The 21,536-nt window shown below is 43.7% G+C and overlaps 1 protein-coding gene across 1 annotated transcript; it reads left to right on the forward strand.

The window, feature by feature from the left end:
• Nucleotides 1–636: 636 nt before the first annotated feature.
• Nucleotides 637–18,515, forward strand: Ppih (peptidylprolyl isomerase H (cyclophilin H)). Its single transcript, XM_005410598.2, has 10 exons — nucleotides 637–744; nucleotides 1,091–1,155; nucleotides 1,469–1,492; nucleotides 1,737–1,781; nucleotides 4,646–4,688; nucleotides 5,920–6,012; nucleotides 8,318–8,405; nucleotides 9,128–9,168; nucleotides 9,902–9,998; nucleotides 18,360–18,515. Exons 1-9 carry the CDS (start codon nucleotides 679–681, stop codon nucleotides 9,968–9,970), a joined length of 534 nt encoding a protein of 177 aa, XP_005410655.1. The 5' UTR covers nucleotides 637–678; the 3' UTR covers nucleotides 9,971–9,998; nucleotides 18,360–18,515.
• Nucleotides 18,516–21,536: the final 3,021 nt, after the last annotated feature.

The raw sequence follows: 21,536 nt of genomic DNA on the forward strand, positions 1-21,536 counted from the left end.
AGAAAGGTAGAGCATATACGGGGGGAGGGGGGCACCGAAAGAGGTAGGTGGCTGGGGATTTATGCATTTAGGGTAGGGAAGCCAGATGTGATTTATAAGCATAAGGATAATTTAACAGGCCACAGTTTCGTGGAAAATGTGCTGGAAGCTTGTGGCAGAACTGAAATGAAAATTCCAGTGTTCTAACTGCAAGGCAGGGTTCCTTACTGAGGTAAGTATTGTAGGAAGGGTTACTTACTAAAGCTTACGTGCCACGGTGTTCTAAATGCTGGCGATGGGCAAAAGAGGTCTTTTCTTCGTGAGTTTCACCTCCCTGAACTGATGTTAAATATATATATATATATATATATATATATATATTTTTATATATTTATATAACGATTTTGAAGTCCTAGCTTGAAGTGCTAAATCCCTCAAGACTTCTAGTCCAAACGCCCTAGCCCAAGAAAATTTAATTTGCACTGTAACTAATATAGCCACATGAGCGAGGAGCGCTGCTTCCCCTCCAAAGCCCCCCACCTTTGGCGCGCCCGCCGGAAGAAGCCGACCACCGCAGGCGGCACCACCAGAGACCCGGCGGCCCGGAGGGCTCCTCCCGCGTCTGCGCCGTGGACCAACGCCAGCCGCGGGGCTGGGTTTAGGTCACCGGAACCTGACTTGTGCTTCCGGGTCAGAGCCATGGCGGTGGCAAATTCAAGCCCGGTGAACCCTGTGGTATTCTTTGATGTCAGCATCGGTGGTCAGGTGAGATACCGTCGGCCACTTCATCCCTGTAGCAAAGAGATAATGCACGGGGCTGGCCAGGATGCACTCATCATCCCAAGGAGAGAGGAATCTTGAGGCCAGAAAGTGAAACTACACCAGAGCCTACCCACCTGCCAGGCTGGAGGGAGGAAGGGGGCGGAAGACTCTGGCTCACCTTAGCGCTCGGCTTCTGGAGGGACCGGGCCGAACGCAAAGTTAGGCTAGAGTGGTGGAGGAGTAAGATCCCGAGAAGCCTTGGAGGGTGGAGCAGCTCATCGTGCTCCCAGCTCCACGAGCCCTTCACAGGCGTGGACTGAACCTTCTGACCGTCTCCTGCTGTTCACAGGAAGTTGGCCGCATGAAGATCGAGCTGTTTGCAGATGTCGTGCCCAAGACGGCCGAGAACTTCAGGTAAGGAGAAGATCCAGCTGTGTCGGAATAAGCCAAGCAGAAGCCAGGGCCCAGTCAGTCTGTGGAATCGCCCAGCTTCCTCTAGCATCTGCTCACTGCTCTTGAGATCTGGGTATTACTTTGTACGAATAGTTACCGGTTTTTATTTTTCCTGTGTGAACTTGCTAGGCTATATTCCTGGGGGCCTTGACATCTGACCAACTGGGTAGTAAGTTTCAGGGTCTAATGCCTGTAGCCCCTCCCCTCTTGAGATTGAAGGTGTTCGCACCTGGGACGTCATGGTGACTGACTCGTTCACTCTTTTCCCTTTTAGGCAGTTCTGCACTGGAGAATTCAGGTCAGTCTCAGACGTGTTGGACTTTTTTGCCTGCTCCCGAGGGATGTCCTGGGGCTGCAGTGAAGGTATTAGCGAACCATGGGCCAGTCTAATACCCCAAGATTCAACTCTTAGTTCTTTTATCTGTCTATCTCTCCTCTTCAAATCAACTTTAGGATAGTCCCTTTGACTCCAATATGTTGTAAAACTTGAAAGGCCTGTGGTTACCTGTCATCATTCCAAGTCTCTTTCTTTTTGCTTATAGAAAAGATGGGGTTCCAATAGGATATAAAGGAAGCACCTTCCACAGGTAAGTCTTCTAACAGGCCATTCTAAGGCTTTCAGAAATACAGTCATCCCTTGGTAGCAGTACGGGATTGCTTCTAGGATCCCCCACCAATACCGACATCTGTGAGTGCTTCTGTCTTTTATTTAAGATGCCATAGTTGGGGTGGGGGTTTCCTGGTAGAGCACTTGCCTTGGCATTCGTGAGACCTGGGCTTCATCCTTAGGAACATAAAAACAAAAACACATTTGCACATCCTCCTGTATCCTACTAATCACGTCTAGATTGCTTATAATACCAAATCCACTATAAATGCCATGTGAATAGTTGGTATACTGTACTGTGGGAATGATGACAAGGATAAAAGGTCTGTGCCTGTTCAGTAGAGGTGCAAGGTTCCCACTCCCTAAATGTTTTTGATCTGCAGTTGGTTCCAAGGATAGGGAACCTGTTACGATCCCTATATGGATGGTCAGCTGTACTCCTTTGGGGAGATTAGATCTTCAAAAGAAGGTAAAAGCAAACTGGGTGTGGTGGTCCACACCTGTAATCCCACATTTGGGAGGCTGAGGCAGGAGGACTGCTTTGAGTTCAAGGCCAGCCTAGGCTACATAATAGGTTCAAAACTAGCCTAAACTATATAGTGAGACCCTGTCTCACAAAACCAAATGAATGAATGAAAGAAAGAAAGAAAGAAAAAAAACAGACCAGAGGGTAATTCTTAGATCACAATAAGAAATGTTTTTTACAGACAACTAACTTGAAGATTTATTAAATGTTCTAACTCTACTTATACTCCCCTACTAGTTTATCTTATATATGTATGTATGTATGTATGTATTTGTCTTTTTGAGACAGAGTCTTGCTATGCAGTTCAGGCTGGCCTTAGGCTCACCTTGTAGCCCAGGCTGGCCTCAAACTCGCAAGGATCCTCCTGCCTCAGCCTTCCGACTGCTGGGATTACAGGCATGCACCACCATGCCCAGCAGTATCTTATGTATTTAAAACAGAAACTACCCACTATTCCAATATCATGTCCTTTTCATGTTCTTGTTTTTGTGAATGTAGGTTTTTCTTAAATACATTTGTAGTCCTTAAGTGCATGTAATATATCCTGCTGGTTGTTACTTATACTTAGTTGTTTTGTTTTGTTTTGTTGTTATCTTGAGACAAGGTCTTGCTGTGTAGTTCATTCTGGCCTTGAACTCATGGCAATCCTCTGGCCTCAGCCTCCCAAGTGGTGGAATTACAAGCATGTGCCACCACATCCAGCATTTATACTGAGTTCTTAAAATGACCAAATGTGATATCTAAGGATAGTCCCATTCCCTCGGGCCACTGGAAAGAAAGTGTAACTACGTTGAGTCTCATTTTGATATAGAATCTGCTCCCTGGTCTCACTGTGGTAATGATGTTAGCATGTAATTGTCAACTTAAATAATAGAGATTATCCAAAGAATAATGATGTTTAATTGGGAATAGCAGAGCATTGCAATGTGAGCACATGTGCCATAATACATTGCATGTTTAAGGAGATAGAGGCAAGAAATTTTTTTTTTTTGGTCTTTTTGAGACAGGGTCTCGCTCTGCAGATCAGGCTGACCTTGAGCTCACTTTGTAGCCCAGGCTGGTCTCAAACTCATAACGATCCTCCTGCCTCAGCCTCCGTAGTGCTGGGATTACAGACATGTGCCACCACACCTGGCGAGGCAAGAAATTTTTAAAGGCAAAATGAGGATTACATAGAATGTTTTGAAATAATAATGCTTAGCTATGAGGATCAATAATAAGGGTAGCTCTAGTGCAAAATTGACAAGTGGTTTCTGGACAAATGTCCTGGCAAGAAGTGTATCTTAAGCCGGGTGTGGTGGCGCATGCCTGTAATCCCAGCACTCGGGAGGCTGAGGCAGGAGGATTGTTGTGAGTTCGAGACCAGCCTGAGCTACAAAGTGAACTCAAGGCCAGCCTAAACTGCACAGCAAGACCCTGCCTCAAAAAGACAAAAAAAAAAAAGAAGAAGAAGTATATCTTATGTGAAGCTACAGTAGCTTTCGTGCAAGGTTATGGGTCTGGCAGAGTCTTGTGATAGCTACTACAATCAGGCAGTCATCTGTGAGAACCCTTCTTTCATAACCTCCTAGTTTATTCATTTTTGTTAGGGTTGACACAAGCAACTCCATTTTAATTCTGACAACTTTCATATAACTCTATCAAGAACTTTAGAGTTATGGTCTCTAATCTTCAACAACACTCCTGTAAGCTAATGTGCGTTATCTACATTCTACAGAGGAGGAAGTGAAGGCCAAAAAAGGCTAAGACCTTGTGTAATAGCGAACAAGTGTTTTGTTTTGTTTTGTTTTGTTGGAAACAGTCTTACTATATAGTTCTGGCTGGCCTTGAATTCACTGTGTAGCCCAGGCTGACCTTGAACTCACAGTGATCTTCCTGCCTCGGCCTCTCAGAGTACTGAGATTATAGGAATGCACTGTCATGCCTGGCTAGCCAGCAGTTATTGAGCCCTTATGTACTGTCCATTCCACATACATTCTCTGAACTTTTCCTCAAAATTTACATTAAGCCCTTAGGTTGCCTTTTGCCGTGGTGGATATTTCAGTAGTTCTTCATGCAGGAAGCCCCTTCCTTTTGTTATTGTTCAGATACCACATCATGCACTTAAATTAATGCTAAATGCCTTATTTATAATAAAAGCCTATTTGTATGGTTAGTAATCCTTTTAGCTGACTTTTTCCAGGAAAGAATAATTATTTTGTAAAGCAAGATGATAAATACTATTTTGCAGTTGGTGTTAATCTGATACTACAATGACTAAGTCAATTTTTTTTTTAAATTGTAGAATCTTCTTCATGATCCTTTGCTCTCTGTTTTAGGGTTATAAAGGATTTCATGATTCAGGGTGGAGATTTTGTTAATGTAAGTACTATTCTATCCAGTCAGAGATTCACAGGTTTAGTTTTTGTTGCTATTGCTGCTGGTATTAGTTTTGCTACGGGGGACCTGGAGAACATAGCTAAGTTTGATGAAGGGAGGATAACCTCAGGGCTTCTGTTTTAAGGGTTTGGTCAAGTTGCTTTATTACCCAGGCTTTAGTCTGCTTGTCTGAAAAGCAGGGAAGATGATGGTGCTTATTCCACAGGGTTGTTGGAAGAGCAAAGAAATAATGCAAAGAAAGCTAGTTTAAGCAGAAATTGAGAGTTAATGATAAGGTGAGTGTTACATGGAGCCCAAAGAAAACATGGAACCAGGAACTAGAAAGCCACATAAAAACAAGGTGGTTCTTTTTTTCTGTTTCTCTACTGTCCTCTACATATCTGTGCTATATTCCCTTTCTGACCTCCAGTCTGCCTTACAGAAGATAGTCACCGCCAGCTTCTAGTTATATATGATACAAATTCAACCTCAGAGAGAGCATCTGTCCTACTTCCACATTCCTAGAGAAGGGATTCTAGTTGGCTCAGTGTGAGTTAGGTGTTCTTCTCTGGTCCAGTCAGCTCTGGCCAGGAGGACGGTATTCTGTACAGACCAGACTGTTAAGGGTTCACCCACCCTTGTAGACAGTCTGAAGGAGTAGAGCGGCAGTCACTGAGGTGGGTATTTTTATGTACTGCAGATGTGAGGGTCTTCAGGAATGCCAGGGATTGCATATGTGGTCACTGTTTTGTTGTTTCCTGCTTCGCCTATCTAACTGACATTTCAAGAGATGCAGCTGTCACTGTGTTATCTGGTCTGTGCCAGGCCCTGCCCAGTGTTTGGAGATGCAGATGTCTTGCATGGCTCTTCTTTGATTCCAAGATAGGACTGAAGAGGTGTGGTTTTTGAGGTGATCAATAACAATAAGAGTAGGCTGGTGGGGGACAGTATTGCGGGTTAAACTCCAGGTCCCATATATCGTAGCACATGCTCTATCAGTGAACCACATTCCTAGTCCTGACGTTGTTTTGAGATAGGATCTCACTAAGTTGTCCAGGCTAGCCCTGAGCTTGGGCTTCTGTCTCAGTCTCCAGAGCAGCTGGGATTATAGGTGGAGAATCACCGTGCTTGGCTCAAAAGTAGACTTTTAAAAAACTAGGCTTTAGGTGCAACTGTAGTCTTCCTTTGGTTTCTTTCAATCCAAGCTGCTAACACTTCCCTTCTCTCTTCTCAGGGAGATGGTACTGGAGTCGCCAGTATTTACCGGGGCCCATTTGCAGATGAAAATTTTAAACTCAGACACTCAGCTCCAGGCCTGCTTTCCATGGTAAGTGAGGTCCAGTTAAGACTTTGGGTTAGTTTAGTAGCAGTTGGCTTCTAGGCCTTTGTTGAAGCCCAGCCTTGCCTCTGGGCTTGTTCTCCTGATTGATCAGACTTCCCCTCTGCCACCCGCACCTCCTTCCCTAACCTGCTTTGGTTTTTTTGGGCAGAACCAGCTAGCGGGTTAGGGAACCAAAACTGAGCTCTGATGTACCTCTTACCTTTATTAGAGCCAGGACATGCAACCTTACTGCTCAGAATGCAGCCAGTTGTGCTTTTAAGACCTGGGGTTCACCCACTCATAGTCCTGCTTCTTATGACTCACCGTGGCCAGGCGCCCACACTGCCTGTTGGCCACTCACCTTTTCTTGCTCACTACTCTGTTCCCACGCCCCAGCACCCCTCCTGCATTTATAGTCCTCACTCAGACATCTCAGTCCCATCCCGGTGCTGTGCCTTTATCACTTACAGCTCCTGATCTAACCCATATCTGCTTCCTCCTTCATGCTCACTTCCCCTTGTTTACCCCCTCATTCGTCCTTTCCCTTACTTCTTTCTCACTTCCTACCACCGATGTCCTTCCACGAGCACTCCAGTTCTCACTTCCCCAGCCACAATATTTGCATGCACATTCTCTGTCCTACTTGCCCACTCTTCACTCATCCCTTTAGGTATTCATTAAATAGAGATCTGCCCATAGCCACTCTGTTCTGGCCTCATGGTGGAGCATAAAAGGTTACATAAAAGCCACACAGTCAGTGGCAGAGCTAGGGTTTAAGCTAGGTTATCTGGCTACAGATTGTCTATAAACATAAGCTACTCCACCAAGGAAAATAAATAAGTTTCCAAGAACTGAGATGTCCCTGAACTACAAAAATGTGTCCTATGGGCTGGAGGTATAATTCTGATGTGGAGCACTTACCTAGCATGGCCAAGACCCAGAGTTCAATTCTCCATAATGAAAAACTTTATATTATATATATATATATATATATATATATATATATATATATACAATAAAATGTGTTCTATGAATGTTTTTCTGCCTGATTGCTAATAAGTGATTGTACATTAGCAGGAAAAAAAGACACATAGAATTAATTAGGGTCCCTGGGAATTCTATCCCTTAAGTTCCAAAGTTTGGAGCTACACTAGCCAATTTAGGTGCTCCCTTAGTTTCATACATGTACAAACACCAAAAATAGCCTCCTTTTGCTCCATTCATGTTATAAAAGCCAAAAATAGTCTCATCTTACAGAGGATAGTCCTAACGTACCATATAAATCCCTAATTAGAGATCATCCCTAGACATAGGCTTTAATGTATTGCTATTATTTCATACACTTTTTTCTTCACAACTGAACATGGAATCAACTATTTTAAATCCATTAAGCGTCTGATTAAGACTAACGATCTACCTATTATAAATTCTAGTTTTGTTTCAGCAGTATTAATTTTCCGAATTTCTGTTTCCTTTAGTGGTAGTAGCATTTTTTGTTTTTCATTTTCTGCTAATTGTTTTCCAAAATGTGCAATAAAAGCTTCACATAGTTACACAGACACTTTGGTACTGCTAATGAAACTGGAGTTTACTGATGTGTGAAAGCCTGAATTTAGGATACCAAAGGCGGTTTATTGGTATCAGTATAAACATACAGAAGTGGGCTTCACATGAAAGTCAAATATTCTTTGTAAAGTATCACTTTGTATTATAAGTATATCTTTTTTTTATACTGCATTATTATATATAATGCCTTAAAAATAAATTCAGGGAGAAGGACAATCACATTGCAAGAGAGTTTCAGATTTTTGATTTAAAATGTTTTCCCTATAAAATGTAATAATAAAATATTCTAGGTGAAGATTAACGTTGCAATTTCTTACACCATATCTTTTTATATTATTATTTTTATAATACAGTTCAAAGCCTTTTAGACAGAACAGCTTATTGCATAGGCCTCAGGTCTTTCCCCAGATGGTTGCTAATTTGTAACTATGATTCAGTTATAATCAGTTTTGAACAAAATACACCAAATTGTATCCCATAAAGAATTGTTCCCATTGTAAAAAGTCACACTGTAGGGGAAATGTACATTTATTAAAGGATCTGGCTTCTGAAGGCCACCATTCTTTTGTGTTCTGTTCATCTCTGTATCCTTGTATCCCCGCCTAGGGCCTGGCTCATAATAGTTGCTCAATTAGGTTTATAAAAAGAAAGCATGTAGGAGTCAGGGTTATAGACTCTTAGGAATCTTGCCCTTCAGCTAACATGGCCAGGGATGCTTACTGCAAGTATGTTTGGTTGCTATCAGGCAAACAGTGGTCCCAGTACAAATGGCTGTCAGTTCTTTATCACCTGCTCGAAGTGCGACTGGCTGGATGGGAAGCATGTAGTGTTTGGTAAGTGCTACTCTTGTCACACTGTCCAGGCCCCAGTCACTCAGGGTGGTTTCCAGAGGATCCAGTCTCCAGACTCACTAAGAGTGCTTAGCTGGTGAAATGCTTTAGGTTAGTGATGGTGAACCTTTCAGAGTTTTTAGTGATACAGACAGCCTGCTGCAGCACGTGTGCTGTAGGTTTGCCATTGCTGCTCTAGGTCCTAGTAGGGAAGACAGAAGTGGAGCAGAGGTGGGGAAGAGGTGTGGTTGTGCAATAGAGAAAAGGACCAGGGGCCACCTGGTCTAGCGTGTAGCCACTTTGGTCCTATGTATTCTAAGGGAAAACCCAGATTATAGCACCGGGGCAATGCCACAGAGGCAGCTTGGTACACGAGGGCTTTGGAATTGCTCAAACCCAAGCTTGATTGCTTACTCAGCAGCTAAGACCTGTGACCTTGCGCAAGTCATTTCACTCACTGAATCTCAATTTCTTGATGTTAGTAAGAGGCTCTAATGAGCTACTAGCTGAGAGTAGGTACTGAAGCTGAGCACTGTGGTGCATACCTGAATCCCAGCACTCAGGAAGCTGAGGCAGGAGGGTCATAAGTTTTAGGCCAGCATGGGCAATATCATGAGATCCTATCTCAAAAAAACAAGCCAAACCAAAGAAAAAACAGGGCACTGGGGGCTGGAAAGTGCTATGCAAATGAGAAAAATGAAATCTGCCTCATACACTTTCTACAGGAAAAATCATTGATGGACTTCTAGTGATGAGAAAGATTGAGGTAAGTCCTGCTTGGATGCTCTCTGTCTCAGCCTTTCTAGTCTGGTACTCTGACTGGCGGTGAGCAGCTAGAGCAGGGTACATGGCTCCCGAAGCTTAGGCGTAGTCTCCCTCAAAAAGGATGAGAGACCTCATGCCTCAAGTTTTCTTGACTCTGTACATCAACCACTGCAGCCCACACTGTGGTTTGGCTTAAAGGACCCCATCACCTGCTGGATAAAACTCCACTCCTTCACACTGCATTCAGAAACCTTCCCGATTTGACTCCTGCCACTGCATCCTCTGTGTTTCAGCCACATCAGGCTACTCGCTCTTCTCTAAACATGCCCTTCCTGTGCCCACCTCCTGCTTGTTCCTGCCCTAGAGTCTTTGCTCCTGCTTTTCCGCTAGCTGGAATGTGCTTTTCCTCCTGGTGGAGGAAATTTATCCTTCTAGCCCACCTCAACGCTCCCAGTCTGCGCATTCCCCTGTCCTCTTTCAGCAGTACTTTTGTTGCTCATATGGCCCTTTCCCAACTCTCTAATGCCTTGTTACGTTGTTATTTATCAAGGCTTAATGTTTTCTGAGTGTTCTATATTTTCTCTTTGGTCTGTTTATATATGTGCTTATCCTGTCTGCTAGGACATGCGCTGTCCTATCAGTCTCTGGGCCCTGGGTGTGCAGGCATCAGTGAAGGCTCAAGAGGGAGTGACAAGTGCCGGAGTGGATGAGTCTCTGTGTGCTTTCTTGTCTAGAATGTTCCTACGGGCCCCAACAATAAGCCCAAACTGCCTGTGGTGATCTCACAGTGTGGGGAGATGTAGTCCAGACCAAGACCGAATCATGAACCTGGTAAGTGTGCCTTTTTCCCGTGGGTTAGGAGTCAGGCCTCAGAGAAGGCAGCATGTTCCGGTGGAAAGAATTTCAGACTGAAGACGAGAGATTGAGCCTCTTTCCTCTGTGTGTGACCAGAGACAAATGACACTCTTCTCTGAGCCTATTTCCTCATCCGTTAAAAAAGTGAGTACTTATCCTTTTGGTCATTGTAAGGATCAAAAGAGAAAGGGTTATAGAAGCACTTTACTTTTCCACTGCTTCACAGTGTGTCAACCTGAAAACCATTCAGGCATTTTCTAACAGTACTGTCAAACTGTAGTCCATTCAGTAGACCACTACTATAGCAATAGCTGGCCGGTCCTCTACTGGGACTAATCTGGGTGGCTGGGAGACACATCTGTCGCGCCTTTCTTTAGAACTGACACTACAGCTCCAAGCCCTGACTTGGAATATGCTACCCTCGTAAGCAGACGCTCACATTGCTCAGCGACAGGGCTCCCTTCCTACCCATCCTCGCCTGTGCCTTTTGCCCAGATCACCAGTGACGCACATTTTTGTTTTATCTGTTTGTCTTGATATTTGTCCTTGCTTTCCCCATTTTCCCCCTCTCCCATTCCTCTGTTTGATCCTCTTACCCCTCTTCTTACTCACTTCCCTCCTTCCTCTTTCCTTTATCTCTCTCTTTTCTTTTCTTTCCCATTCTAAAATTCAGGCCTTGGGGCTGGGGATTTAGCTCAGCGGCACAGCACCTACCTGGCAAGCACAAGGTCATGAGTTCAATTCCCGATACAGAAAAAAAACAAAAAAAAATTCAGGCCTCTTGATACTTCATCCCTAAATACTTCAGCAAGGAACTCCTGAAACTAATTAGATTTTACATAACCACAATACTGTTAGCTAATGTATAGTACATGTTCGGACTTCTCAGTTGTCCCCAGAGTTATAGCTCAAAAAAAAAAAAGACCCTTACCAGGTGTGGTGGCACACAGCACTCTTACAGTTCCAGCTCTTTAAGGGGCTGAGGCAGGAGGATTGCTCAAGCCCAAGACTTCAAGACTAGCCTGGGTAACATTGTAAGACCCCCTTCTCAAAATGTGATAGGTAAAATAAGTTTAAGAAAAGTTACAATGTCCCCATATTTCATTTGTTATTTTTAATTACACAAGTAACATAATGCAATCTTTTTATGAAAACTCACACCAGAGAGATAAAGTGAAAGTCCATGTTCATCAGGGTGTTTTCTTTGCCCATCTAGTTTTAGGAGGATTTGTTTTTCCTAAATGACATCATACTATGTATATATATATATATTTTTTTTTTTTTCAACTTTTTGATACAGGGTCTTGCTATGCAGTGCAGCCTGGCCTTGAGCTCACTTTGTAACCCAGCCTGGTCTTGAATTTGCAAGGATCCTCCTGCCTCAGCCTCCCTAGGGTTGGGATTACAGATGTGTACCACCACACCCGGCTTTGATGTTGTTCTTTTTTGAAACAAAAAAATTGGCATTATGTCTGAAAGATTTTTCTTCATGTAAAGCTATCTCATATTAAAAGCAAAACAAGGGGCTGGGGATTTAGCTCAGCGGCAAAAGCGCCTGCTTGGCATGTGCAAGGTCGTGAGTTCGGTTCCCGAAGCAAAACAAAACAGTGATATATTTTATAAGACATTTATGCTATATAGTTTATTTTACCTTTTCATTAATGATTTAGTAGCTATATATTTTGAGTACTAGTTTTTGTTTTCTGCGCTGTGACTGCATTCTCCAAAGCACATTTTCAGGAAATGCTAGCATTGTGTGTTATTTAAGTTTGATGTCCTCTGTTAAGCAGAAATTCTAAAGTTTGGTGTAAAACTTACCAGTCCCTCGTGGCTTTTCTGCTTTGTCTTGTGTGAAAAGTCTTCACTACCTTGGATCATAATATCCTCTACATTCTTTTGAATATTTCTGTAGTTTTACTTGTATACTTTAAAAATTATCTAGAATTTATTTTTCTGTATGGTGTAAGATAGAACATTTACTTTTTATTCCAAATGGAGATCTAGTGAAATACCAGACCATTTTAATGACTGTACAGATCTTCATCTCTGACATACTTTGCATTCAGGGTATCTGGCACTTACAGGCATTTAGTAAAAATGTATTACATGAGAGAGTAGAGAGGGAGAATGTCAGGCATTTTAGGCAGGAACTGGTGTGAGCAAATGCTAGGCAGGAATGCACAAGTGTGTGCTGGGAGCTGCATGTGGACCTTTATCTTCCAGCCAAATGTCCCTGCTTAGGCCCAACTGAGACCCCGAACCTTCCTTTCTGCCGGTACCCGGGGCTTCTCTTCTTCCCCTTCCATCGTTGCTGTCCGTTCCCTCCCTTTCCCTCATTTCTTTGCTGTACCTCCGTTTGAGTTCATAGGTCCTTTTCCTCTCAACACTGACCACTGATCACTACTAGAGTTTAGAGAATAGCAAAAAGAATAAAGTTTAGAAATTCTTTCCAGTGAAGCCTCTTTTCTGTGTGTTTGAGTCCTTTCCAGAAAGGTACAGAAGTCCATGGCGGGCGTGGGGGAGGGGGTATTATGAAGGATGGGGATCATTAACCTGCCCCTTTTCTCTCACTGTTAGAAAAAGTTATGTGACTCTTTCTCCTCGTGAAGTCTGCTCTTGTCAGCCTGCAACGCAAACAGAACAAATTCCGCAGGTGGCCTTTTCACATTCCAGAAGCCCTCTATACCCAGGCTGTCCAGCAGACAGTCCTTTCTGTACTAATGGAATTGTCCCTTCTCTGCTATCCATATGGTCCAATATCTGTTACCCATACTGCTATCCATTCTGTCCAGTACAGTAGCTGTGAGCCACATGTGACATTGGAGCACTTAAAATGTGGTTCAGAGGGGCCTAAGGGGAAATGTGTGACTGAGGAACTCTTGTGTTTTACATTTTTAGATTTTAATTTTAAAGAGATATTCAAGGCTGCTGTATCAGTGAACTGTAAACTCAGGTTACCTCCAATTCAGTCTCCTAACGCTGACTTGCTCAAGATACTGTATCAAATAGCTAATATTTAGCATCACTGACAAAAGCAGTTATCATTTATTGTGCATTTCTTATGTCCAAATATTAAATTAAGAATTTCACCTGACCGAAAACTGCCTTTAGCCAGGCATGGTGGCATACGCCTATAATCCCAGCACTTGTGAGGATGAGGCAGGAAGATCATTGTGAGTTCAAGGCCAGTTTGAACTACATACTGAGACCCTGCCTCAAAAAACAAAAATGAAACAAAAAAAACACAAAAAGTCTTTCTCTATTTTACTCTTTAATCTTTATTTGGGGTTTCTCATGTAAGAAACCATGTGATATTTAACTTTTTGCAGAAAGGGAAGAGGATGGGGGAAGGGTGCAGGGGAAAAGGGATCAAAAATTATCACAATATGTTATATATACATACCAGTTCCCCAGAATGAATATAAATATCAAGTGCTGCAAACATTTGTATACCAATAAAAAAATTCTTTTTTTTTTTGGTACCAGGAATCGAACTCAGGACCTCACGCTTGCCAGGCAGGCTACTTGTATCACTTAGCTATATCCCCGGCCCTAAAAAATTTTTTTACAGAATTTTGCTTGAGAGGCTGTGCGTGTAGCTCAGTGGTAGAGAGCTTGCCTAGGATGCACAGGGCCTTGGGTTCAATCCCTAGCACTTCAAAAAAAAAAAAAGAGTTGTTTTGTTTTGTTTTGTTTTGGTGCTGGGAACTGAACCCAGGTTCCCTGCACTGAGCTACATCCCTGACCCCTTTTAAAATTTTTTATTTATGTTTTGATAGTGGGTATTGAGGCTTTTGCACCAAACTACAAATTTTTTTTTTTTTTTTTTTTTTTTGAGACAGGGTCTTGTTAAATTGCCCTGGCTAGACTTAAACTTGCAATCCTCCTGTCTCAGTCTCCCAGAGTTCTGGGATTATAGGTCTTTATGATCATAGGTTTTAAGGGTGAAAAAAAATAAAAAGAACAACAACAAAAAAAGGTGGTGTAAAGGAACCCAGCCGGCAGTCTGATATAAAGAAAAGAATGGTTCCACCACTTTGGATTTCTGCATGGGGCAATTTGAGAGAAACTAAAGGAAAGACCTGGCAACTTTTGGAGGGACAGATGGTCTCAACCCATCATTTTTCTTCCCAACTATAAGCTATAAGCATCTCTGATCTTACAGGATTGGTCTATTATTCAGGTTCACTTCGGGTAGAATAATGATTGACAGTGACAATAGATGATTTTAAGCCCTATTGAGCAGTATTTTCTCATGCCTTAATGAACATGTAAATTTCCAAGAGAATTTATTCAAAAGGTGCTCCTAGTTTATTGGGCCTAGGTGGAAGCTGAGAGTTTGCTTTTGTAATCACCTCCCAGGTGATACTGGTGCAGGTGCAGGTTGGCAAGCTCTGCACATAGGAATAGCAGGATCTGTCTTTGCATTGAGAACCCAATGTTTTTCCAAACAGAAAACGCTTAGGAGGAAATAATTTCTTCGTGGCCCAGCAATAATCCCCTATATTTGAATCAAGGTATCATCCTCAAGGTTAGGCCTTGTGCTCAAGCACTGAGAATATGAGATGAAGGAGCTAGGAAAGACATAGAGGGAAGGTGATTCGCTGTGCCTCCCGAAGGAGCATTTTCTTCTGGAACCCTTTATGTTTTGCCTTGCTATATTCTGACTTTGGTTTGTTGAAAATGAAGTTTCCTGCCACATGCGGTGGTGCATGCCTGTAATCTCAGCACTCAAGAGGCTGAAGCAAGAGGTTGCCATGAGCTTGAGGCCAGCCTGAGCTACATAGTGAGACCTTATCTCAAAATACACACACACACACACACACACACACACACACACACACACACGATGTTTCCTGTATGCCCCTAGTTATCTCAGGACTTAGGTAGAGCATAAACCTCATCCCTGAAGATCCTCCTGCTGTAGTCTAAATTGGTTCTTTGCTATTTGCATGTATTTGGAGATGAGTGGAACCTCTGGTTTGAAAGCCCAAGAGTCTCTCAGAAGAAGGCCTAGCTTGTGAGCTCAGGCAGCACTGCCAGTCTGATGTATTACCCTTCCTGTGATTCTAAGACCTGCTGCCAATACAAGTGGTAGAAAGCTTTCCTTAGTTTTTTGGGGGTTTTTTTTTGTTTTGTTTTTTTGAGACAGGGTCCCGCTGTGCAGTTCAGGCTGGCCTTGTGCTCACTTTGTAGCCCAGGCTGGTCTCGAGCTCGCAACGATCCTCCTGCCTCAGCCTCCCGAGTGCTGGGATTACAGGTGTCTGCTGCCACACCCAGCTTCCTCAGTTTACTGTTGCCTGAATTCCCCTACAGATGAGAATCATCTGGGGATACTTATTAAATCTATTAATTCCCTCATATCTTTCCCCTGCTTTTCAAAGAATTGTGGGAAACGTGGCTATGACTATATTTTATTTTAATATTTGCATCTTAGGAAAAGACATGTAATTAGCACACGCATAATTCTGTAGTTATTATGGCTTATTGCCAGGCAGTGTTAAAGTTTCAGTAGTCATTATGGAAGAAAAATAACTGTACCTATGGGTGATAGATGTGATAATGGTTGTGAGGATGTTGGGTGACCGAGGCCTAGAATATAGAATTCCATTCTGGAATCACAGTGGTATCTCGGTTCAGAAATGCTTTTGTATGCGAACAGTTTGGTTCACAAGCAGAAGCATTTGGCAGAATTTTGTTTCTGTTCATGAACTGTGCACTGGGTGACAAACATAGCCACAGCCATCTTTTTAGAGTCATGGAACAAATTAAGTTTGTGCACTAAGATACCAAGTTTGTGAACCAAGATACCACTTTACCTGGAGATGTGATATAGTCCTACTGGGAAGGTTACGAAAGGTGTTGGTGGCAATTCCGTTCATTCCACGAACAAGCATTAACTGGAACAGGTTCCCTGGGTGTGGTGGCGCATGCATGTAAGCCCAGCATTCTGGAGGCTGAGGCAGGAGGATCACCACGAGTTCAAGGCTAGCCTAAACTGCATAGTGAGACCCTGTGTCAAAAAACCAAAAAATACTAATTCAAATACATCCTATTTGTGAGGCTACAAATTTGAGGAATGCAGTTCCTTCTTTCAAGGAGCTTAGTCACAGGAAAACTTCCAGTGAAAATACAACAACGCACTGGATTGGAGGTTTTAGAACAATGTAAGGAAGGTGTGAAGTCCTGGGTCTGCCTGGAGTGGGCTAGGAAGACCATTGAAGCTGTACAAGAGTATAAGAAAGAATAGAACATGTTGGGTGTGAGGTCGGGGAGGGCATTCCACACAGAGGGAAGAGCGTGTGCAAAGGCAGAAAAGCAGGAGGCAGCAGGAAGTGTAGGCAAAGCTACAACTAATTCAACATGGCCAGAGGGGGAAGACAGGAAAACCAAATGGTGGAGGGAGGCCAGGACCAGTTCTGAGAGCCAGTGCCGGGCTCAGCAGCTCACATGCTATTCTGAAGGCAGGGGATGGGCCTCAGGCAATAAATCATTTCTCTCCACCAGGAACATCTCATTATGTTCCTGAGGTTCTCAAGGGAAGTCCTGACCCTCCAGAAAAGATCCGGGCCAGGGCTGGGGATATAGTTCAGTGGCACAAGAGCCTGCCTGGCAAGTGCAAGGTCCTGAGTTCGATTCCCAGTACCAAAAAAAAAAAAAAAAAAAGATCCAGGCCAGTAGGAGCCACTGAAGGATTTTGAGGAGAAACCTACAGTTCAGTCATCTTCTTCAGAAGATTCAAGCAGTAATGTGGAAGATGGGCTGGAAGCTAGAAGTCACTGCAGTGGTGTAGGCAGAGAGAAGAGGGCCGCATGAAAATAGGGGTCTAGGAACACTGTAGAGCCCCCTGTGAGATCTGGCAGCTCATATTTGCATGCCTGCTGGGTGTGTGATGCTGTTTGTTCCCAGCTCTGCAAGTCAGAAGCTCTGCCAGCTGAAAAGGAAGGGGAAGGGAGAATGTCTGGCTGCATTCCAGCCCAGTCCAGTACAAAGGCAAAGCCGCCTACATTGAAACCAGGTCTTGCACATGTGGCACTGTCTCCTCAGTGACACACTCTTTAGCCTTCACGAAAAGGAAGAGGTAGATCTTAGTGTTGCCAAGCTTTCTAAAGTAAACTAAGCGAGTCAAGATGTAGTACACTGTAAGCATTGCACTATTTATATTAAATAACAATTGCAGAAGTTTCTCCAATGGTAAAATAGCAGACTGCTAGTAGATTTTTCTGCAGAGTAAAGATGGCAGGCGTTTCCAGTTTATGTTGTCCTATCTGTGCCTGACTTTATATTGAGCATGCACCTTATAATAGAAATATCTACTGTATTATGGATGTAGTTTTAATTAGCCCTACTTCCTCCCAGCCCCTCCCAGGAGCAAGCCTATAACCATAGCTAACATCAGTGTAAAACTCCTCCCCGGTCCCCTACCTCTTTGCCAGCTGCAGGCTTGGTCAGTGCCTCCTGCCTGGTGCTCCTGCACTTGGTTCCTCCTCCTACCACAGCGGTTAGCACAGTGTATCACAGGTGTGTTTGGTCTGCTTTTCTCTGGACTGAGAACTTGAAGCAGGGACCACGTTGACTTAACAGTGTATGGAAGAGGAGGCAGTAGGTTCTGCTGCACCGTGCAATTTACAAAGTGCATTGGCACAGTTTTATGTACTTTGGTCAAGGGCCCAGGGTGAAACCTCTGAGACGGCCATGTGACACCAAAACTCACTGTCCCCCAGGGGGAGGATGTGGCACCGCATTTGGGGAATGACAGGAGGAGGGCGACAATAGTGTCTGAGTATACTCATGTTATTCTTCTAGTATGACTAGCTCCAAGGCCACAAGCAGAGAGAGTAGATTTTACTTTCTGTATCCCTGCTACTAAAACCTGCTCTGCACAAGGATTGTTCTGTGATCTGCAGCTCCATGGAAAGTCGTCAAAGCCTGACAAAAAGGACACAGGCCTCGAAGCCAGATAGACCAGGAAGTCCCAACACTGTAACTCTGGGACCTTAGTTGAGTCAGTAAACCCGTTGGGGTCCCAGTTTGCTCATTTGTGTAGAGGTGATGCCTACCGTGAAGTTTTAAAAGGTAAATAGTAAGGAAATGAGAAGACATGCTTGGCCATAAATGTTAGTTTCTTAGTTCTCATGGAACGTGTGTCTTCCCTTGGCTCTGGAGGACCAAAGGTCTACCCCAAGGTGAGACTCAGCCCAGGTCTACTCTCTGGGGAGAGGAGGATGAAGAGTGAAGAGGAAGGCAGGAGCACTGTCTCCTGGAATGTTCTCTCCTGCTTCCTTCGAGCTGCTGCTCTCTGGTCGCTCACTGACCTCCCTGTCTCTGCCGTTGTAGGGCTTCCCTCGCTGTCCGCCTCTTTCCTGAGTCAGATAAGCTGGACGGGCCTCTGCGTTTGCATTCCTGCCTGCTGCGGAAATATCAGACTCAGAGCCAAGAGTGTACATTTTTAAGTTTTCGCTGTAAATAAAGGTTTTTGAGTGTGTGTGTTAATTTTGTTTTTTTAAATGTCTCCTCACCCCTTCACTTCAGTTTCCCCCCAGAGACCAGCAATGGACTGGCGTCAGGTGCTTGCACTGTGTAGTTGATGCTTCACACTTGCGAGCAGTTGTAGCAGTCCCCTCTTAGGCTCAAGGACACTGTTTAAGAAGGCAAAGGCCCAGAGTCTATATCACTGTTCATTCCAAAGGTGTTTCCACTGGTTTCAATTTGTTTAAGTCTGTAGCCAGTGGGGAGATGGTCACTAACTTGAGATGATCTGGGATGGGAGAAAACGTGGTACTTTTTTACCCCTTCTCAATTCTGGAGGTGAAACCCAGAACCTTCACACTGAGCTATCTGAACTATATCCTCAGAGCACACCCCATCCTCCCTGCCCCACCCCTCACCCCTACCCGCACCACCACCACCACCACCACCACCCCGCTTTATTTTTAATTTTGAGACAGGGTCTACCTAAATTACTATGCTGGACTGTAACATGTAATTCTCCTGCCTCAGCCTCCCAGAGTGCTAGAATTACAGGTCTGAGCCAGCACGCCCAGGTTAAATGTGTCTTGATCCTAATGAAGTAGGAATCATTTACTCAAAAATCTTTTTAATCTAGGGCCATTTTTAAACAATGGTGATCTTAAATTAACTTCTAGGCAGGTGCGGTGACAAATACCTATAATCCCAGCACTTGGGTGGCTGAGATAGGAAGACTACAAGTTTAAAAAGAAAAGTGTCGGGGCTGGGGATTAACTCAGTGGCACAGCGCCTGCCTGGCAAGTGCGAGGTCGTGAGTTCAATTCCCAGTACCGGGGAAAAAAAAAAAAAGAAAAAAGTGTCTCTAAAGTAAGTCTCAAAAAAAAAATTTAAAAATAAATAAAAAATTTTTAAAAATAAAGTAAAAGTCTTTCCAAAAGTCTTCCCCTTTTAGACCCCCAGGCTCCTCATCTGTAAAACAGGCATGTTAACATCTATTTACCTTATTGAAAGGGTCAAATAATAGATATGAAGGCAATGTACACAGTAATATATCTTGGAAAATTACTTTTGAAAGGAATTAGCCCATTATAAAAAGATGCCACTAAATATAAAGAGGGAAAGAATAAAGTTCTTGGTGACCCTTTCATGAGGTTTTTTTCGTTCTCCTCTTCCTACTTCTTTTTTTTTTTTTTGGTACCAGGAATTGAACTCAGGACCTTATGCTTGCCAGGCAGGCACTTGTGCTGCTGAGCTAGATCCCCGGCCCCTCCTCTTCCTACTTCTGTCTCATGGTCAGGGACGCCCCTTAACTTTTTTTTTTTTTTTTTTTTGAGACAAGGTCTCACTATGTCTTTCAGGCTAGCTTTAAACTTTGTGTTGCCCAGGCTGGCCTTAAACTCGTGTCAGTCCTCCTGCCTTGGCCTCCCCAAGTACTGGGATTACAGGCGTGTGCCACCATGCCCAGCTACCTCCTAACTTCTCCAGCAGCACAGGAGCACTGAATTCTGTGACCGTGGAACCAGATATAAGTGCCCTTTTCAGAATGGGGAGACAGGCCATGGTGAGATGTAGAAGGCCCAACATACGGGTATTTGTAACCCTATATTAACTGGTATCAGGGGACATAACAGAAAGAACTCTTCTACTGGAGGATACGTAGAATTGTGAAAGGATGGAAAGGGTGAACCCCTGTGATTCCAAGCTGACATCCTTGTCACAAGCTGTTCAGCCAAATCCAATTAGACTTGGGACTTGCAGTCCCTGCCAGTCGCTGCTCAACGCACTAGAGCTGCACAAATGAGTAAGATGTGGCCTGTGCCTGTGATAGGAGACAGGCAGAGTTAAAATTCAAGGTAGTAAAAATTCAAGGAATGTGTGCCTTTATGAGGCAGGAAATGGGATCTGCTAGGGGATAGTGGTGTTTTTGGCTTTTTGAATGTGTTTCAATGTATTGTCCAGGCTGGCTTTAAACTCATAGTCCTCCTGCCTCAGCCTCTTGAGTGTGGGTCTGGTGGGTTTTTTGTTTGGGTATTTTTTTTTTTTAAACAGCTGTGTCCTCAGCACCTAGTATCTAGTAGGTGCTCTATAAATGTGTTACATGAATGAGGGAATGATGGGTGTGTGTACAAGATGTGGGAACACAGTGGAGAGACAGGTGAGAAGAGATCCCAAAGCTTATTCTTGAAAGGGGCAGCATCTGAGGTAAGTATTGCCAGATTGTTTGGGCCATCAAACCTAGCTTTTATTCTAATCTTACCAAACTACTTTATTTGCATTTCCCAAGACCCTATCTCTTCTTGGCTCTAAAGCTTTTTATAAATGGTTGTTTGCCTGAAAAGCCAGCACTCAACCTTCCTGATTCCACTTTCAAAACACATTGTGCTTTTGAAGCTCTGGACTGTGTGGAGCATTGGGTGTTTAAATTTTTCTCTCCTTTAGAAGGCAGAAACTGACACAAACAATCCCATTCTCAGTCAATAGTAGACTCTAAATGAAGAGCCAGGCGGTGGCGCCCGCCTGTAATCCCAGTGCTCGGGAGGCTGAGGCAGAAGGATCGTTGCGAGTTCGAGGCCAGCCTGGGCTACAAAGTGAGTTCAAAGCCAGCCTGAAGTGTGTAGCAAAACCCTGTTTCCAAAAGACAAAAAAAAAGAATGAATGAGCCGGGTGGTGGTGGACCTGTAACTCCAACACTCCGGAGGCCCTGAGGCCTGGATAGGAGGATTATGAGTTCAAGGCCATCCTGGACTACATTCAAAAAACAAAACAAAGGAATGAATGAAAGTGGTGGATGTCCTCAGCAACATCAGGTGGCAGTCTCAATTTTGCGGTTTGAACCGTAGTGATAGTGATCTTATGATACTCGAGCTTGCCCAATAAACGAGTCAAAATGAAATCTGATTGACTGCCAATACAAAAAAGATACGAGGGGCTGGGGATTTAGCTCAGCGGCAAAAGCGCCTGCCTGGCAAGCGCAAGGTTGTGAGTTCGGTTCCCGGTACCAGAGAAAAACCAAAAAAAAAAAATGATCACTCGGTCTTAAGCTAA

Source organism: Chinchilla lanigera, unplaced genomic scaffold (assembly GCF_000276665.1).
Source record: "Chinchilla lanigera isolate Chin_1 unplaced genomic scaffold, ChiLan1.0 scaffold00136, whole genome shotgun sequence".
Taxonomy (NCBI): Eukaryota; Metazoa; Chordata; class Mammalia; order Rodentia; family Chinchillidae; genus Chinchilla; species Chinchilla lanigera.

Excerpts from the sequence above, each read along its gene's own strand:
- Ppih (XM_005410598.2), top strand. The coding sequence starts at position 679 with ATGGCGGTGGCAAATTCAAGCCCGGTGAACCCTGTGGTATTCTTTGAT. Across the intron at positions 1,156-1,468 it reads AAGACGGCCGAGAACTTCAG|GCAGTTCTGCACTGGAGAAT; the intron begins GTAAGGAGAAGA and ends TTTCCCTTTTAG. Across the intron at positions 8,406-9,127 it reads TGGGAAGCATGTAGTGTTTG|GAAAAATCATTGATGGACTT; the intron begins GTAAGTGCTACT and ends CACTTTCTACAG.